This window comes from Elephas maximus, chromosome 8 (genome assembly GCF_024166365.1).
Source record: "Elephas maximus indicus isolate mEleMax1 chromosome 8, mEleMax1 primary haplotype, whole genome shotgun sequence".
Classification (NCBI taxonomy): domain Eukaryota; kingdom Metazoa; phylum Chordata; class Mammalia; order Proboscidea; family Elephantidae; genus Elephas; species Elephas maximus.
This window is the reverse complement of record NC_064826.1, coordinates 93,824,757-93,843,697: the sequence shown is the minus strand read 5'-3', so window position 1 is coordinate 93,843,697 and position 18,941 is coordinate 93,824,757. Positions and strand designations below refer to the sequence as shown.

Below are 18,941 nucleotides of genomic sequence, written 5' to 3'. Positions count from 1 at the left end.
AAGTGGGCGTGGCAAGTCTCCTGACTTCCTTGTTTGGAGTAAACTTCGGCAGCATCTGACGGCTTACATGTTTGCTTTTCCATCCGTTGATGTGATTTTGGGAGCTCTCTGGTCTGCCAGAGAAAACATATCTGAAAGAACCGCGACGCCAAATCTTAACCGTTCCTTTGGGTCCCCAAACTCCACCAAGCCTCCTGATGCCGAAATAGAAAACAAATGTGCATGTAAAGCGCTGGCTTGGCAGCTCCCAGAGATCAGAGTTGAAAAGGCAGGGATTTCGGCACCCACCCTCCAGCCCCCGACACGCTCCGGGGCGCGCGTCGCCTCCCATTGTTAACACTCCTCTCGCCGTGGTTGGAACGTCGGATTGGAGACGGAGCGGCTGCGATGGCTCGCTGACTCCGCCGCGGACCCCGCGCGCTAACTGACCCTACGGTCCCCGCGCTGCAGTCAGCGCGCTCCGCGGGCAGCAAGCGGCGGCTCTGCGGTGACAGCGCGCCGCGCGGCCGGGGCAGGGGACGCGGCTGAGCGCGGGGCGCGGGAGCGGGGCTGCGCGCTCCGGCGGGGACCCGGGACGCCTCTGGCCGTGCTGCGCCGCTCCTGTCCCGCCGGCCGAGCCATGACGGACGCCAGCCACAGGAAGGAGGGCTTCAAAAAATGCCGGAGTGCCACTTTCAGCATCGATGGCTACAACTTCACCATCGGTGAGAACTTTTCACCCCTTGTCCGACTCCTAGCTTGAGCAAACGTCCTCTCAGGTGGCGGCGAGGGTCCCTTTCTAAGTGGGGGCCGGGAGTAGTCAGGGGCCGAGCGGGGGTCCTGGAGCGCGACGCCGAGGGACGGGAAGTTGCGCGGGCGGCCGTGTCGCCGCACCGGGGGGGGGGGGGGTGGCTCTCCCCGCGGATCCTCAACCGGCTCTAACTGGGCATCCCGCCGCAGCCTGGTTTCAGGATCGCACCTCTCTAAGCTCCTTGGTTTCCTTGCTGTGATTTTAGTAATGAAAACAGGGAGAGGAGGGGTAGAGACAGGGATAGTGACAGAGATGGAGGTAGAGATACTGCGAGAGGGAAGACAGAAGGCGACAGAAACACACAGCCATGGAGATAGACACGAGGACGGAAAGATAGAGACGGCGATGTAGGGAGAGACATGATGACAGAGATATCTAGATACAGACACGTTAATAGAAGCCCCAAACACCAGGTCAGAAGTACAGAGACAAACAGAAACGCCAAGACCCACACTGATAGAAAGACACATGGAGACTGTGATAGGAAAGAGAGGTAGGGGCCGAAGAAGGAACAGACGGAGACATGGAGAGACAGAACAGAGAGACAGGGAGAGATTGAACAGTAGTTTCCAGAAAAGTTGAAACAAGGAGAAAGGACACATGTACAGTGGCCACACACACACACAAGTAAAAACAGAAAAAGACACACATTCTGAGTCTCAGAGAGAGAAGCAAAATGAGGGAGGGAGGGATATATGTTACTGGCATATTTGAGTAAAAGCTGTGGTGTCAGTAAGCTGTGAGGTGAGGTTCTCCTGTCTTGCCCTCTGGGCTCCCAGTGGCTACCTGTTTTCTTTCCTTTCCAAACCTTCACCAACGGGGCGTTCCAGAGGGGGCTGGGGGGTATCTTCACAGCTGTTGGAGGGAGCAGGACCACAGGGCTGACCCTCTGGAGGCTGAGCACTTACTTGTAGAGACCAGCCCTTAATATTTTTCTTATTGATCCCAGGCTGCTAACTGTTTTGAAATCACCTGTCCAGCGATTGCCCTTTCATCCCAGCAGAACTAGGAATCCCAGGTAGTGCCGTGAAGGCCTCCTCTCTGGAATGTCAGCATGTGGAGAATAGAAGGCCAGAGGCGGGTGTCAAGGAGCTACTCCAGCGTTTCTGTACCTGGGACTCCTTACATTACCGTGGCTTTAAATATGAGCTTAAGCCCACAATTTGCAAAAGGAGGGTGTCGCATTCTGCTTTTCGGTGGGCTCTGCCTGCTTGGAGGTGTAGGGAGAAAGCTCTAGGGGCAAGAAGAGACCAAGAAAGAGGAGCTAATGCCTGGGCCACTTTTGCTTCTTCTATTGAAATGGCCCGAGGTTTCAGGGGCATGGACTTTGAAGATGTTATTCCGGGATGTAATCTATACTCCTTAGGCTGTTTCCCAAGGCTCACCAATCCCTCTTGAGTTTATCTTTCTTGCCTCAACTATCACTTCTGACCTGTCTCTTCCACATAGTCATCATTTTTGCCCTTGCCCCAACCCGGTATCCCACCCCTCAGAGCCTTCACTTGGGCTGTTCCCCCAGCTGGGAGTGCCATTCCCCCAACTCTGCCCTGAGAAATCTTGCCCATCCTTCAGACCCTAGCTCTCACTTGCAACCCCCTCCACCCCCTTCTCTGTCAGAAAGAATTCTTCCTTTGCTTTCCCCATAGCCCCGTAGTCCTCTGTTAGAGCTCACATCTTGCCTTGACTCAGTTATTTAGGGACCTTTTGGTTGTCCTCAAGGCACTACAATTTCCTATAGGGCGAGACTGTGTCTTATTGATTTTCACTCTCAATGGGTGATGGTGACTGCTTAGGAAAGGTTGGTAGAAGTGAATTAACGGCTGCACTGGTCAAATGGGGACCCTGGTGACACAGTCGTTATGAGCTCAGGCTGCTAATCAAAAGGTTGGCTGTTTGAATTCACTAGGCGCTCCTTGGAAACTCTATGGGGCAGTTCTACTGTGTCCTATAGGGTCACTATGAGTCAGAATCCACTCAAAGGCACCAGGTTTTTTAACAGGCTGGTCAAATGTGTTTCATTAAAAGGCCATTGTAATGCTAATGTTAGTTTTAATGAGTCTGATAAGAAAATTTTCAGAAGCAATTTGGAATTTGACCTGCTAGTTCTTGAGAGATTTTATCCCCCCAAAAGTATGGCTTTCTAAAACTCAGGTTCATAGGTTGGTCCTTGTCCTCCTGACCTCCTCCATCCTTTGGCTCCTATCCCCATTAAAAGATGTGGTCTGGCAGATTGGTATGTTCTGAGGGGCAGAAGGGTCCCCAAAAATGACCTGGTTGCTTCCAGGTGAAGTGGCTGCCAGCTTATTTCAGATGGATGGGTATTTGTTCATTCACTCCTTTCCTCCTGCCCTTCCTTCTTCAAAAAATGTTTATTTAATTTTACTATATATTTTTTATATTAAAAGATACAGTTTAGCACAATGCCTGACAGATAGCAAACATTTAATAAATGGTAATTGTTGTTGTAATCATGGGAGTTTATGAAGATAAATCAGATTTAACCCTTGTATTCAGGGAATTCGTACTTTGCTAGGTTGATGAGACGTGTTCACACATAATCATTTTACAAAGTAGAGACTAGTAAGTGACATGAGAGACATGTTAGAAATTTGAGGTAATACAGACATTTGAGAAAATACAGATAATCAAAAAGAAACAAAATCATCTGTAACATTATCACTCAGTGCTAAATACTGTTAATATTTCTTGTGTGTACTTCCCGTACTTTTTTGCATATGTTGTTTTTATGTTGTTAGGTGCCATTTAGTCAGTTCCTATCAGTGCTGACCCTGTGTACAACGGAATGAAACACTGCCTGATACTGTGCCATCCTCACAACCCTTGCTATATTTGAGCTCATTGTTGCAGCCACTGTGTCAGCCCATCTTGTTGAGAGTCTTCCTCTTTTTCGCTGAACCTCTACTTCACCAAACATTATGTCCTTCACTAGAAACTGGTCCTTCCTGATAACATGTCCAAAGTACGTGAGACAAAGTCTCGCCATCCTCGTTTATAAGAAACATTCTGGATGTACTTTTTCCAAGACAGATGTGTTTGTTCTTTTGGCAATCCATGTTATATTCTATGTTCTTCATCAACACCATAATTCAAAGCATTGATCCTTCTTGTCTTCCTTATTCATTGTCCAGATTTCACATACATATAAGGCAATTGAAAATACCATGGCTTGGGTCAGCACACCTTAATCCTCAAAGTGACATCTTTGCTTTTTAACACTTTAAAGAGATCTTTTGTACCAGATTTGCCCAATGCAAATATATCATTTGATTTTTTGACTGCTGCTTCCATGGTTGTTGATTGTGGATCCAAGTAAAATGAAATCCTTGACAACTTCAATCTTTTCTCCATTTATCGTGATATTACTTATTGGTCGAGTTGTGAGGATTTTTGTTTTCTTTACGCTGAGGTATAATCCATACTGAAGGCTATAGTCTTTGATCTTTGTCAGTAAGTACTTCTAGTCCTCTTTCCTTTTGGCAAGCAAAGTTGTGTCATCTGCATATCGTGAGTGGTTAATGAGTCTTCCTCCAATCCTGATGTCTTGTTCTTCTTCACAAAGTCCAGCTTCTTAATATTTGCTCAGCAGATAGATTGAATAAGTATGGTGAAATGATACAACCCTGGTACACACCTTTTCAATTTTAAAACCATGCAGTATCCCCTTGTTTTGTTTGGTCTATGTACAGGTTCCTCATGAGCACGATTAAGTGTTCTGGAATTCCCGTTCTTCCTAATGTTATCCTTGGCTTGTTCTGACCCACACAATTGAATGCCTTTGCATAGTAAATAAAATACAGGTAAGCATCTTTCTGGTATTCTCTGCTTTCAGCCAAGATCTATCTAACATCAGCAGTGATATCCCTCAATCCAGGTTCTCTTCTGAATCCAGCTTGAATTTCTGGCAGTTCCCTGTGGATGTACTGCTGCAACTGTTTTTGAATTATCTTCAGCAAAAATTTACTTGTGTGATATTGTTCAATAATTTCTATATCCTGTTGGATCACCTTTCTTTGGGATATGCATGTCATCAATTGAATTGTGTCCGCCCAAAATATCTGTCAACATGGCTAGGTCATGATATCCAGTATTGTGTGATTGTCTACCATTTTGTCATCTGATGTAATTTTCCTATGTGTTGTAAATCCTATCTCTAAGATGTTAATGAGATGAGATTAGTGGCAGTTATGTTAATGAGGCAGGATTCAATCTACAAGATTGGATTTTGTCTTCAGCCAGTCTCTTTTGAGATTTAAAAGCGAGAAGTGAGCAGAGAGACAGGGCGACCTCATACCACCAAGAAACAAGAGCCAGGAGAATAGTGCGTCCTTTTGACTTGGGGTCCCTGCGCCTAGAGGCCCATCAAGCACAGAAGACTGATGATAAGGACCTTCCTCCGGGGCCAGCAGAGAGAGAAAGCCTTCCCCTGGAGCTGGCACCCTGTATTTGGACTTCTAGCCTCTTAGACAATGAGAGAATAAATTTCTCTTTGTTAAAGCCATCCGTTTGTGGTACTTCTGTTATAGCAGCACTAGATAACTAAGACAGGGCACAAATATGGATCTCTTCCAGTTGTTGGCCAGGTAGCTGTCTTCCAAATTTCTGAGCATAGACAAGTGAGTGCTTCCAGCCTTGCATCTGTTTGTCGAAACATCTTGATTGGTATTCCAATTCCGGGACACTTGTTTTTTTGCCAATGACTTCAGTGCAGCTTGGAATTCTCCCTTCGGCGCCATCAGTTCTTGATCATATACTACCTCCTGATATGGTTGAATGTAGCCAAATTCTTTTTGGTACAGTGACTCTGTGTATTCCTTCCATTTTCTTTTGATGCATCCTGCGTCTTTCAGTATCTTGCCTCTAGAATCCCTCAGTATTGCAACTCAAAGGTTGAATTTTTTCTTCAGTTCTTTCAGCTTGAGAAATGCCAAGCATGTTTTTCTCTTTTGGTTTTCTAACTCCAGGTCTTTGCACATTTCATTATAATATTTTACTTTGTCTTCTTCAGCCATCCTTTGAAATCTTCTGTTTAGCTCTTTTCCTTCATTCTCTTTAGCTACTTTACATTCAAGGCAAGTTTCAGAGTCTCTTCTGATATCCATTTGGTCTTTTCTTTCTTTCCTTTTAATGACCTTTTGCTTTCTTCATGTATGATGTCATCCCACAACTCGTCTGGTCTTCGGTCATTAGTATTCAATGCGTCAAATCCATTCTTGAGGGTGGTTTCCAAATTCGGGTGGGATATACTCAAGGTTGTACTTTGGCTCTTGTGGACTTATTTTAATTTTCTTCTGCTTCAACTTGAACTTGCATATGAGCAATGGGTGGTTTGTTATGCACTCAGCCCCAGCCTTGTTCTGACTGACAATATTGAACTTCTCCATCATTTCTTTCCATAGATTTAGTTAATTTGACCCCTGTGTAGCCCATCTGGTGAAGTCCAAGTGTATAGTCACTGTTTATATTGTTGAAAAAAGGTATTTGTAATGAATAAATCATTGATCTTGTAAAATTCTGTCTTGCCATCTCCAGTGTCGTTTCATCAAGGCCGTATTTTCCAACTACGGTCCTTCTTTGCTTCCAGCTTTTGCATTCCAATCACCAGTAATTATCAATGCATCTTGATTGGATGTTTGATCAATTTCAGACTGCAGAGTTTCATAAAAACCTTCAAGTTCTTCATCTTTGGCCTTAGTGGTTGGTGCGTAAATTTGAGTAATGATCTTCCTTGTAGACATATGGATATTATCCTATCACTGACAGTGTTGCACTTCAGGATAGATCTTGAAATGATGATGACTACGATGCCATTCCTCTTCAGTTTGTTATTCCTGGCATAGTAGACCATATGACTGTCCAATTCGAAATGGCCAACACCAGTCCATTTCAGCTCACTAATGCCTAGGATATCAATGTTTATGTGTTCCATTTCATTTTTTGTGACTTCTAATTTTTCTAGATTCCTTCTTTGTACATTCCAGGTTCTGATTATTAATGGTTGTTTCTTCTCATTTTGAATAGTGCCACATCAGCAAACGAAGGTCCTGAAAGCTTTACTCCATCCATGTCATTAAGGTCGACTCTATTTTTAGGAGGCAGCTCTTCCCCAGTTGTATTTTGAGTGCCTTCCAACCTCAGGGGCTCATCTTCTGTGCACTATATCAGACAATGCTCTGCTGTTATTCACAAGGTTTTCACTGGCAATTTTTTTAGATCACTAGGTCCTTCTTCCTAGTCTGTCTTAGTCTGGAAGCTCCACTGAAACCTGTCCACCACAGGCAACCCTGCTGGTATTTGAAATACCAGTGGCATAGCTTCCAGCATCACAGCAACATGCAAGCCCACTGACAGACCAGTGGTATTTTTTTTTTTTTTTGCGTATACTTAATTTTTAAAAAATAAAATGCAATCATCGTGTTTGGTAATTTGTTATCTAATAATATATTATTATCTTTGTTTCATGCTATAAAATATTTATTTAATCAATCCCCTATTGTTGGCTAATTAGGTTGATTTTAATTTTCACCACAAGAAGCAATAATAAAAAAAAACTAAATTTTTTTAAGGATAAATTTCTAAAATTGCTATTCTAAGAGTATGCATATTTTTAGGGATTTTGAAACATATTGCTTAACTTCCCTCTGCAAAGATTGACCAGTTTATGCTTCCACCAGCAGAATATTAAGTTATCCATGCTCTCTCATGAGTGTTGGACACTATCATTTTAAAAAAGTTGGTCATTTGAGAGGTGGGAGGTGGTATTTCAGTTCTTTGTCTATTAGTCATTTGAACTATATTTCACATGTTTACTTCTTTTGAAAGTAAGAATCTCTTGTTTGTGTCCATGCCTGTATATTTTTCCTCTGGAGGAGTTCATTTACTATTTAATTTGCAAGTACTCATTCTGTCTATCAATATATCTATGTATCTACCTACCTACCTACAATTAACATTATTAATTATAAAAAAAATATACAACATATAATTATAATACTATATATTAATATGTAATTAATACATATTAATTTTACACTATACATGTATGTTGTATATGATTAATAATATAGCACGCACAGTGGTTAAGAGCTGTGGCCACTAACCAAAAGGTTGGCAGTTTGAATCCACGAGGCGCTCCTTGGAAACCCTATGGGGTAGTTCTGCTCTGTCTTCTAGGGTCAGTCTGAGTCGGAATCAACTCATTGGCAATTTTTTAAAATATTATGTAAAACATATAATTATAATAGTATATATTAATTATATACAATAATTATGTAAATAAGACATATTAATTTTGTACTACACATGTATGTGTGTATATATAATATTTGCAAGTAGCAAGTGCCACCTGTCACGTGTGTTACAAATATTTCTTCCAAGCATGAGGACTCGTATTCCTGCAACATCAGTGTGTGACCATCAGGACTTATTTCAGAAATGTGCAGACATCTTGTAGCCCACACGCATGGTGCCAGCTTGTCACACTTCTCAGCAGGGTGTGAGAGAGGAACCCTGCAGAGATCCTGGTGGCCGTAGACCTCTTCTTTTTCAAGTGTCTGACGTTCTGGCATTAGGCATCACCACCTCTTCTAGTCTGTTAATTATGCAAAATTTCCAGGTCAAAGGACTTCACTAAAGGAATTCATATTATGGTACTGGTGACTCAAGAGATTCTTCCGGGGCGGCCTGTGAGGATAATGGAGACCTTAGAGGGGTTCTGCAGGAGGGAAGGGTGACCTGCTTCGGTGGCAAGGTCTGAACTTGAGGGGATCTTGACAAAACTTCTCTTTGGGCTGAGGAGAGGCATCTACTTTTGATTTCAGATAGGTAGCGAGAAGGCTTCAGATACGGTTCTAACTGGGGTGGGACTCTCGAGGGGTTGTTCAAACATATATGGGGCATTTGTGATAGTCACAGTGCTGGAGCCAGGGGACAGGCACTGTTGTCATTTAGTGAGTAGAAGCCAGAGAAGTTAGACATTCTGCAATGTGAGGGACAGTCCTGCACACTGAGGCTTGTCCTGGCCCAGCATGATTCCCACAGGGAAAGCCTGTGAGGTTCCCTCTAACATGGAACCCTGGGGCTCCTGAACTGGCCTGTGCCCTGGCTGCGGGAAGTGGAGGGAGCTGATGGTCAAGGCCACACGGAGCACAGGTGCCTCACTTGTAATGAGAAGCTGTGGAGTGTGGGCAGTGAGCGAGGTGCTTTATTCCTCTTAGCTCATTTGATCATCTTTCACAGCTCTAGCTGCTATCTTAGAAGAAGAAGCTCTTAAGACAGAGAGAGTAAGTACTTTGCTTGAAGTCACACAGCTAGGAAGTGACAGAGCTGGATTCAAACTCATGTCTGCCTGACTCCTCAGCTCAGGGTTAGTCCCTCACACCATGCTGCCTCCCACTGTGGACTTCTCTGCTGCCTGGGCCTTGGGACTAGCCCATCATCTGATAGAGATCTGGGAGTTTGCCAGGCCTGTTGAACCAGCGTAGGCTGGAGCAGAACCAGAAGGAAACTGGACCAGAAAGAAACTGGACCATTGCAGCAGGCGGGGCGGGGCTGTTCCTGGAGGGAGATCAGCTGGAGGAACAAAAAAAAATTTTTTTTTTAACAGGGCTGGTTAATTGGCCTCATCAGCAGAGCCTCTCACCGGGGCTTCCTATTCATGCCTGTGCTCCCCCGTGTCCAGGGCAAAGTGTTTTGTGTGTTCTTTATTCATTTTCTTAGCTCATGAAATGGGGGTATGGTCAAGAGCTGTTTCAGGGGTCTTGGGAACAAGACTATGAGGTTGAACGTGTGCCGCATTCAGAAAATGCTGTCATCAAGCTATGGTGATTTGAGAGCTCCATCCCTACAAGACCATTAAATTTATGATTACAGCAAATGATGATAACAGTTAGAATTAATTGAAGGCCAGATGTAGACGTTCAGGTGTAACCTGACTCTGGCGAGGTACTTGTGAGTGAACATTTGAATATGAAGTGAATGGTTGGACAGTACAGTATCATTGTTTTTTGGAACTTTCTGTCTTCTGGGGTTCAGATATCTCTTTGGTTATATATAAAGTGGAAAGTCCCTGGGTGGCACAAATGGTTAATGAAATTGGTTGATAACCTGAAGGTCAAAGGTTTGAGTCCACCCAGAGATGCCTCAGAACAAAGACTTGGAGATTTATTTATTTATTTCCCCAAAATCAGCCACTGAAAACCCTATAAAGCACAGTTCTACCTGACACACGTCTATTCAATGGCAACTGATGTGGTTTGATTCTGGTTTTGTATTAAATGGATTCAGAGTCTTACTTTCTCTGTGAGGCTGCCTGAAATGCAAATAAACACCTCTATCCCAAAGTGAAATATGTCTGCAAAATACAAAAGCACTTTTTGTCTTGTTAAACTACCTGAGTGGGCCTCAGTTGATACTCCTGACCACTCATTTACAGATGAGAATATGGGGCATAGAGAGAGCCCTCACTTCCCTCACCCTCTCAGTGATGACCCCGGGTGTATCAGAGCCTGCAGACTGGGCGGACATCAAGTCGGTGGAGTGTACTGCAAAGAGGCTGCTTCCTTCGAAAATGAACCTGGTGGTGTTGTGGAAAATTCTAGGCCTGTTCTGAAGAGGTGTTGCTAACAGAGGGATGTGTTCCCTGTAGCAACCACCACTGGCTCTCCTGCCCTGATGTTTTGCTCCTTGGGGTTGTCCCAGAGGAGGAAAAACAACGGGTCCCTAGGTAGCAATCTGAGGCCCGAGGGGCTAGGAGTGAGGATTCCCTGTGTTGACTGTGGACTGCAGGGAAAGTAGGAGCCCAAGCTGAGTGGAGGAGGCCTCTGGGGGAATGCTGTTCATAGAGGGCTCCTTGGGTGGCTGGGGCCAGGGTGACTTGGCTGCATGCACTGGGGGGTGCGGCCTACCCTCCAGCCAGGGCATAGAGGCCCCTGGCCTTCCTGGGTGCACGTGGCTGCGAACTTCCTCAGCTCAGACTGCTCTCTGCACTCTCTTAGCCAAGTGTCTTGTTTGTCTTCATCTGGCTGCTTGTCTCTCTGGGTGGAGAGAAGACCTGTGGGTGTTACACACCTGGAGGGTGGTGGTGAGGAGGTGGGCAGCAAAGAACCAAACAAGGATCCAAGGTGAAATATTCTGCAGCCGCCTCCCAGTACCCATTCTCTAATTCCCTCCCCCTCCTCACATCTCTGAGAGAACTGGAGCCAGAGTGAGGTTAGAGGGGGCCCTGAAAAGACAGGGCTGTGTGGACTGGAGCTTGCATCTCTGCTGTGTCAGACATCCCCACCCCACACATTCTTCACCTTGAACAAGTCACTTCACCTCTCTGCGCCTCAGTTTCCTCATATATAAAATGGTGAGCGTGATCTTTAGTGATGGAGCTATGGTGAGGAGCAAGCGAAGTCATGTGAAGAATTGCTTTGTTAACTTTAAAATGCCATTAAAATGTTTGTTATTAGTACATCATTATCACTAAAAAAAGAATTGACTACTGGATAAAACTTGTGTATGCCTCTCCACGATATTTAACAGAGAAAAGCTTGCCCTTCGCTTGAGGAATGAGACCTCACGATGGGCTTTTAAATGACACATTTAGGGGTGCGCGTCAGCTAAGAGGTTGCATTTGTAATTGGAAACCCTGCAATTTAGAGTCACATAAAGACTTATCGTGCCAACAGGCAAGTCATTTAGCTTCTCTGAACCTCAGTTTCCTTCTCAGAGTGAAGGGGGCTAGCCATACCTTCCTCGGAGGTTAATTGGAGTCGGGAGGGAAGCACCAGGCATAGCAGTTGGCTGTTGCTCTGTGAGGGTTCCTTGGTGCTCCTTTCTTTTGTCTAAAATCATACTGTGAGTACAGCTGGTTCTGGCTGGGAGTGCGGTGAGGGTCGGTGGCATGTTCCTGAGGGTTCGTGGCCACATTCTCTGTGTCGGCTCAGAGGAGGGTCAGTACTGGCCTGAATTATGCTGGAGTGGCAGCCAGAATGCCTGAAGAACTCTACTGGTCGCCAACAGCAGAAGGGAACAAGAGGGAAGTGAATGGGGCGCCCTCTTGCCTGGGGCGCCCTCTTGCCCGGGCCACACAGCATGTTTGGTGTGTCTGCCCAGCTGCCACTGAGCTGGTGGAGCAATGGGCAGAGTCCACCTGGGGCCATAGGGAAGTTGGGCATGGTTGGGAGAACAGCATTGCAAGAATGATGTCCTGGGCCTGACCAAGCAGAAAGAAGGGACCAGGATGGTTAAACCGGATTTAATTAAAAAAAAAAAAAATCAGTTGCTGTCAAGCCAGTTCCAACTTAGGGTGACCTCGTGTGTGTCAGGATAGAACTGTGCTCCATAGGGTTTTCAATGGTTGATTTTTTTGGAAGTAGATTGCCAGGCCTTTCTTCTGAAGCATGTTTGGTGGATTCAAACCACCAACCTTTTGGTTGGTAGCCGAGTGCTTAATGCCATCCTAAATTGGACTACTAAATTGGATTTAATAGTGCCCAGAATGTAACAAGCTCTGGAGTTAGATACTTGGGAGTCAAATTCTGAATCCCCCTTTTTGTTGTGATCGTGGAAAAGTGACATTACACGGTGAAAGTTCAGTTTCCTATGCTGTAAAATGGACATAATAAATAGTATTACCTTGCTGCTTTGGGAAATTAAATGAGACGATGCAAATACAGCTCCTAGCAGGGCTGACTCCTCCATTAGGCACAGTGGACACACGCCTAGGGACCATGACACTTTTAAAAGCCGACACAAATATTATAATTTAAAACCAGAAGAAAAAAAGTGAAGTTTTAGGTCAAATAAAATGTTTTAGTACATAATATTAATATATCCTTCTTTATACCAATGTTGTCTTTGTATATATTTATTTTATGGAGGAAGAGGCCCTTGAAGGCAAGTGCCTAGAGCCCATGAAAGCCATATGTGGCCCTAGCTCCGGCTACAGTGCCTTGCACACACTAAGCATTCAAAAATTGTTAGTTATTAGGACAATGGGTTGGAGAGGGATGCTGGTGAGGAGTGAGCTTCTTGGATCAGGTGGATACTTGAGACTATGTTGGCATCTCCTGCCTGGAGGGGAGATGAGAGGGTGGAGGGGGTTAGAAGCTGGCGAAATGGACACGAAAAGAGAGAGTAGAGGGAGAGAGCAGGCTGTCTCATTAGGGGGAGAGTAATTGGGAATGTGTAGCAAGGTGTATATAGGTTTTTGTGTGAGAGACTGACTTGATTTGTAAACTTTCACTTAAAGCACAATAAAAATTATTAAAAAATTGTTAGTTATTATTATTGGTAAGTTAAACGTTTGCTGAATATAGCACTGAATTAGGCACCGGAGAAAGGTGGGGTGGGGTTGGGGGAGACTAGGGGAAAACATGTGGTGGAAAACACATTCTGGACTCAGAATCAAGAATGGGCTCCCTGTTCCGAACTTACTAACTTGCTGTTGAATCCAGAGCAAGGCACCTGGGCCTCAGTTTCTCTGCCTGCAAATCAGCTGGCTGGATAAGGAAATCTCTGAGGTTCTTGCCACTCCCGAAGGAGGTGAGGCTACCATAGCCTTCCCACAGTGGGGTAAGTGGGGGGATGGCTAAGTGAGTCTCACTGGTGATTTCTTGTGAAAGATGCGTTGCAGAGTTGAGAGCAAAGTAGAGGCAAATTTCAGGTAGGAGTAGTGAAGATCTACAGGGTCAAAATCATCCTTGAAGTCAGTATACTAGATTTTGTGTGTATAACTTTGTGCAGTCAGACTTACTCACAGCAACGTTTGATAACCAGAGTTGAACTCAAGGAAGGAACCAAAGCCAAGTCAATATATAGCTGCCTGGGCTTTCCACCCATTTTACCTTTATGCTACCTATCAAATTCCAAGTGGGGCATGGGGGAATGGGTGGAGATTTCCAAGTGCTTCTGCTTGCTTTGGGGGCTAACTCCTTTCCGAGTGAATGAAGCCTTTGTGACTTCAATTCATGTTAACAGATTTGTTTGTTATGAGGAATAAATGTGATAATAGATGATACAGACATGAAAGCATCTGCATGTTTTAGTGTAGGATTTCTGATCAGGCTGGGGGCCTGCTTAAAAAATGCATGCTGGATTTGAGAGGCAGTATACATAAAGGTGGAGCCCTGGTGGCACAGTGGTTAAGGGTTCGGCTGCTAACCGAAAGGCTGGCAGTTCAAATCCACCAGGCACTCTTTGGAGACCCTACAGGACAGTTCTGCTCTGTCCTATAGGGTCACTGTGAGTTGGCGTTTGGTATATGTGGACATGGAGCCCTGGTGGTGCAGTGGTTAAGCATTTGGCTGTTGAGCAAAAGGTCAGCAGTTCAAGTCTACCAGCTGCTCTTTGCAAACCCTATGGGGCAGTTCTACTCTGTATCATAGGGTTGCTATGAATCGGAACGGACTTCATGGCAGTGGATTTACGGGTATGTGTAGAGGCTAAGAATATGGATTCTGGAACTTGACTAATTTGGTTTCCTTCTTAGCTTCAAGATTTATCATTTGTCTGCTCTTAGACAAGATACTTAGCCTCTCTGTATTTCAATGTGCTAAAAAAAAATTTTTTTTTAAATCTGTTAAATGGAGATGATAGTACCCACATTCCAGAGCACTGGAGGAGTAAATAAGTTAATGTAGATACAGCACTTAGAACAGTACCTGGTACATAACCAATTAACCAGTTGCCACAGAGTCGCTTTTGACTCATGGCGACCCCATGTGTGTCAGAGTAGAACTGTGCTCCATAGCATTTTCAATGACTGATTTTTCAAAGTAGATTGCCAGGCCTTTTTTGTGAGTGAACTTGAACCTCCAACTTTTCAGTTAGCAGCCGAGCGTGTTAACTGTTTGCACCACACAGGAACTCCACCTGGTATATAGTAAGTTCCCTGGGTGGTGCAAATTGTTAAGCATGTGGCTACGAACTAAAAGGTCAGCGGTTCAGACATACTCAGAGGTGCCTTGGAAGAAAGGCCTGGCGATTTGCTTCTGAAAAGTCACAGCTATGAAAACCCCGTGGAACACAGTTCTCCTCAGACACACATGGGGTTGCTGTGAATTAGCGTCTACTCGGTGGTAACTGGTTGGTTGGTTATACAGTATAAGTGTTCGTTATGATAATATTCTTTTTTGAAAATGATAATAATAATCTGCTCTGAATTCTACCTGATCAAACACCCATATACACTGTTCATTGAAAAGTTATAAGGAAGACCTTAGACTTCTGTTTCCTGTTGTTCCAAATTGGCATTTCCTGCCAGAAGGCACCACTTTTGTGCCCTTGGGCGTTGGTCTTCTGATGCCAGAGAGCTGTTCGTGGAGACTCTGGTGTACTTCCAAATATTCCCATCTCCTCAACCAGTTTCATCATCTTTTATGTTCTAGTGTATCACTTCTGATGGTTTTGCAAAGTGAATCTCTGTCTTAGTTATCTAGTGCTGCTATAACAGAAATACCACAAGTGGATAGCTTTAGCAAACAGAAATTTATTTTCTTACAATTTAGGAGGCTGGAAGTCTGAATTCAGGGCACTGGCTCTAGGGGAAGACTTTCTTTCTCTGTCAGCTCTGAGGGAAAGTCCCTGACTCTTCAGCTTCTGTTTCCTGGCTTCTTGGAGGTCTCCATGTGGCTTGGCATCTATGTTCTAGACCCAGTCCTGGCACTTCCTGTCCCTGTGGTCGTGAAAAAAACAGTTGATCTCTTTGAGCCTCAGGTCCTTCATTTGTAAATGGGGATAACGGTTCCTATTTTGTTGTGTTGTTGGAGAATTCAATAGGATAAGGAACATAAGATCCTAATATGCTGTTCCAAAATCCAGTTGCTGTAAAATCGACTCAACTCATGGCGACCCCGTGCATGTCGGCGTAGAAAGGTGCGCCATGGGGTTTTCAATGGCTGATTTTTCAGAAGTAGATCGTCAGGCCTCTCTTCTGAGGTGTCTTTGGGTGGACTCGAACCTCCACCTTTTAGTTAGTTAGCAGCCAAGCGTGTTAACCGTTTGCGCCACCCAGGCACTCCCAGTATGCTGCAGGTGCCCAGTAATTGGTAGCTGTTGGTTGTGATGATGGAGGCTCTGAAATCAGGAAGTGGGCAGGTCTCCCAGGCACACAGCTGCTTTCCTGGACGGTGCTCACCAGCCTGCCTCCTGGCTGCCTGTGACAGCACCCGACCAGCCACTTGTGTCGAGTGCTGGCACGGTTGCACGGCTCTCTTTGTTTTAGTGGAGGATTTCTGACCAGGCCTGGGATCTGGAGCGCCTGCCTCACCCTGGCTGAGTGCTTCCAGCTGGGCCTGGGTAATTGGTGCCAGCTGCCTTGGGAGAGCTGGTTGGCACTTCCTGTGCTGTTTGGCAGACAGGCTCTGGAGTGTGGCGGGAACTTGGCTTGAGAACCAGGCCTTCCCAAGGGCCTGGAGGGTTGGAGGCAGAGTTGATGGAAGTTGTCTTTTTCACTTCTGTCCGGTAGTATGAAAGTCGAAACCATGGAAGACTTCTTTCATTACTATTAGTTTATATGTGCTGTTGCCTGAGTTTCTTTCTTCACAAGGAAATCACGTTAATTGATTTGCTGACTCCTACCTTTTCTCTCAGCTGCTCCAGACAGCTGTGCTTCTCTCTTTCTCTCTCTTGGAGAACAAGTAAAGGCTGTTTATTCAGAGCTTGTTATAGGAAGGGAGTCAGCCACCATCACTTGTACTTGTCAGAGACTCAAAGGCAGGCAGAAGAGTGGGAAAGCTTTGTAGTGGGGAAAAAAAGACTTTGGGTCTGCCCTGATTGTGGGCTGTTGATGTGGGGAGGCTGGAGGCAAGCTAACTAGATTGTGCTTCTCTGTTGTGGATTACTCTAGATAGTAGCTCAGGCATGGTTCCATGGGGTTTGAGAAGAAAATAGGAAAAGAACAGCTATCCTGGTAACTAGCCACTAGATGCATTGCTCTTATCTACTAGCATTCTTGTAGCCTTTAAGAAAAGGCTTTTAATGGATGGTCTAATTGAGTTTTCACCTGTGGGTTACAGATGGAACCACTGGGGCTTCCTTAGAAGAAATGACTTGCCCAAACCAAGCTGGTGACTGAGGGTTTCAGTGTGGGTCTCCATCCTGATTTCAAGTTCAGTGCTCCTTCCTTTTCTTTTTTGGTTGGAGTGGTGTGTTGGACCTGCAGGATTATATATTTTATTCATCAGACATCTTGGCCATTGGAGATATTTCAAAGGATTATCGTGGTATATAGAGTTCCCAGGTAGTGCAAATGGTTAATGTGCCTAGCTGCTAACTGAAGGTTGGAGTTTTGAGTCCACCCAGAGGTGCCTCAGAAGAAAGGCCTAGCAATCTCCTACTGAAAAATCAGCCATGAAAAATCCCTGTGGAACACAGTTCTTCTCTGATACACATGGGGTTGCCATGAGTAGAGTTGACTCAGTGGCAACTGGTTTACATGCTGGAGGGAATATTCCTGCGTTTACTTTTGGATAAACCAGAATTTGAATTGCTGAACTCTGGTGTTCACAATTTATGAGATATTTGACCATGCTCTTTATCTTTCTGAATCTTGTTTCTTTGACTGTAAAGTGGGAATATCTATATACGATGAACCAAAGAAACCAGTCGCTGTTGAGTCGATTCCAGACATATGTAAAGTACTAGCCCAGTAATGAGGCCATCGTAGGTGCTTATAAATTTTAGTTTCTTCCCTTTTTTCCTTCCATAGTTCGTACCAAACCTGAAAGTATGTCAGCTGGCTTAGAGGCTTACCTTGTGACCACAAAGTATGGGAACCCTCCAGCCTTTTGGAAGCTTCATCTCCCTGAGAAAGCGGCCATTGTTTTACTCTGGCTCTTGGACACAGAGGCTCCAAATTAACACAACAGAATTTGGGCAGTGAGTGGAAAAGTTGATAGATTTTTGAAGTTGTTAGTTTATAATTTCCAAGAAAGGCCACTGTGTCTAGTGACTCATCTTTCTCTGACAGTTGAAAGTTACTTCAATTTTGTCAAATGAATAAACATTAAAGGGGAATGCAGCATCTCTGAAAGAGGGAACCAGCCGGGCTGTGGTCCAAACCAGATTCCAGTCCTCTGCGGGGCCCCTGGAAACCCAGATCTGCAAGAAAAAGCATTTTCTTCCTTTCTCATCTGGGTCATTCGCGAGGCCAGCTGTTTAAGGCAGTGAAAAAAGTTTAAAAGTTCAGAATTTAGTTCAGTTATCTAAACCTTCAATTGAATATTCTAAGGAGGCAGTTTTTCGGGGGGTGATTATGTAGCTGTTGAAACAAAACTATTGTCCACATGTTGATGAGTCCCTGGGTGGTGCAAAAGGTTGAGCTCTGGACTACTAACTGAAAGATTGGTGGTTTGAACCTAGAGGCTCCTTGGGAGAAAGGCCTGGCGATCTGCTTCTGAAAGGTCACAACCATGAAAACCCTATGTAGTACATTCTACTCTGAAATACATGCGATTGCCATGAGTTGGAATCAGCTCCACGGTAGAGGATTGCCATTCGCAAAGCACTTTTCCAAACATCAACTCATTTCATTTTACCAATAGTTCTGTAACAGAACCGTAAGCATCTTCCTTTTACAGATGGAGGAACTGGGGTGCCAAGAGGTCAAAGTGACTTGTTTCAGAACAGTGACTCAAACCTGGTTTCCACATTTGGGAGAGTGCAGGCGTCTGAACCTGAAATCTGGGAGCCATCTTAGATTCCTTTCCTTGTGCCCCCACTCCCACATTGTCTAATTAGTGATGGAGTCCTGTAGATTTCTCTTCTCTAAAATCTTTCCTATTCATACTTTTCTCTCCATCTCTTCTGCCTTAGTTCAGACCCTTCTGCCAACAGAGGCTTGCGTGTTGCTATGATGCCGGACAGGTTTCAGTGGAGCTTCCAGACTAAGATGGAGTAGGAAGAAAGGACCGTTGATCCTGAAAATCAGCCAGTGAAAACCCTATGGATCACAATGGTCTGATCCACAACTGATCATGGGAATGGTGCAGGACTGGGCAGTGTTTTGCTCCATCGTACTTGGGGTTGCCATGAGTTGGGGGCCAACTCGATAGCAGCTAAGAACTATACACTCTGCAGAGCTTCTACCTGCCCTGCCTTACTATGGATTGTCATCATTTACTTCGCCTGTGCTCATGGAGTGCCC

At 44.8% G+C, this 18,941-nt stretch overlaps 1 protein-coding gene across 1 annotated transcript in view; it reads left to right on the top strand.

Moving 5' to 3' along the window:
- The first annotated feature begins 424 nt into the window (after positions 1-424).
- Positions 425-18,941, top strand: part of PDE1C (phosphodiesterase 1C) — a 626,169-nt gene continuing 607,652 nt past the window's right edge. The window contains exon 1 of the mRNA XM_049894061.1: positions 425-704. Within this exon, the coding sequence (XP_049750018.1) occupies positions 620-704 (85 nt within the window). The 5' untranslated portion in view covers positions 425-619. The remainder of the gene's footprint in view (positions 705-18,941) is intronic.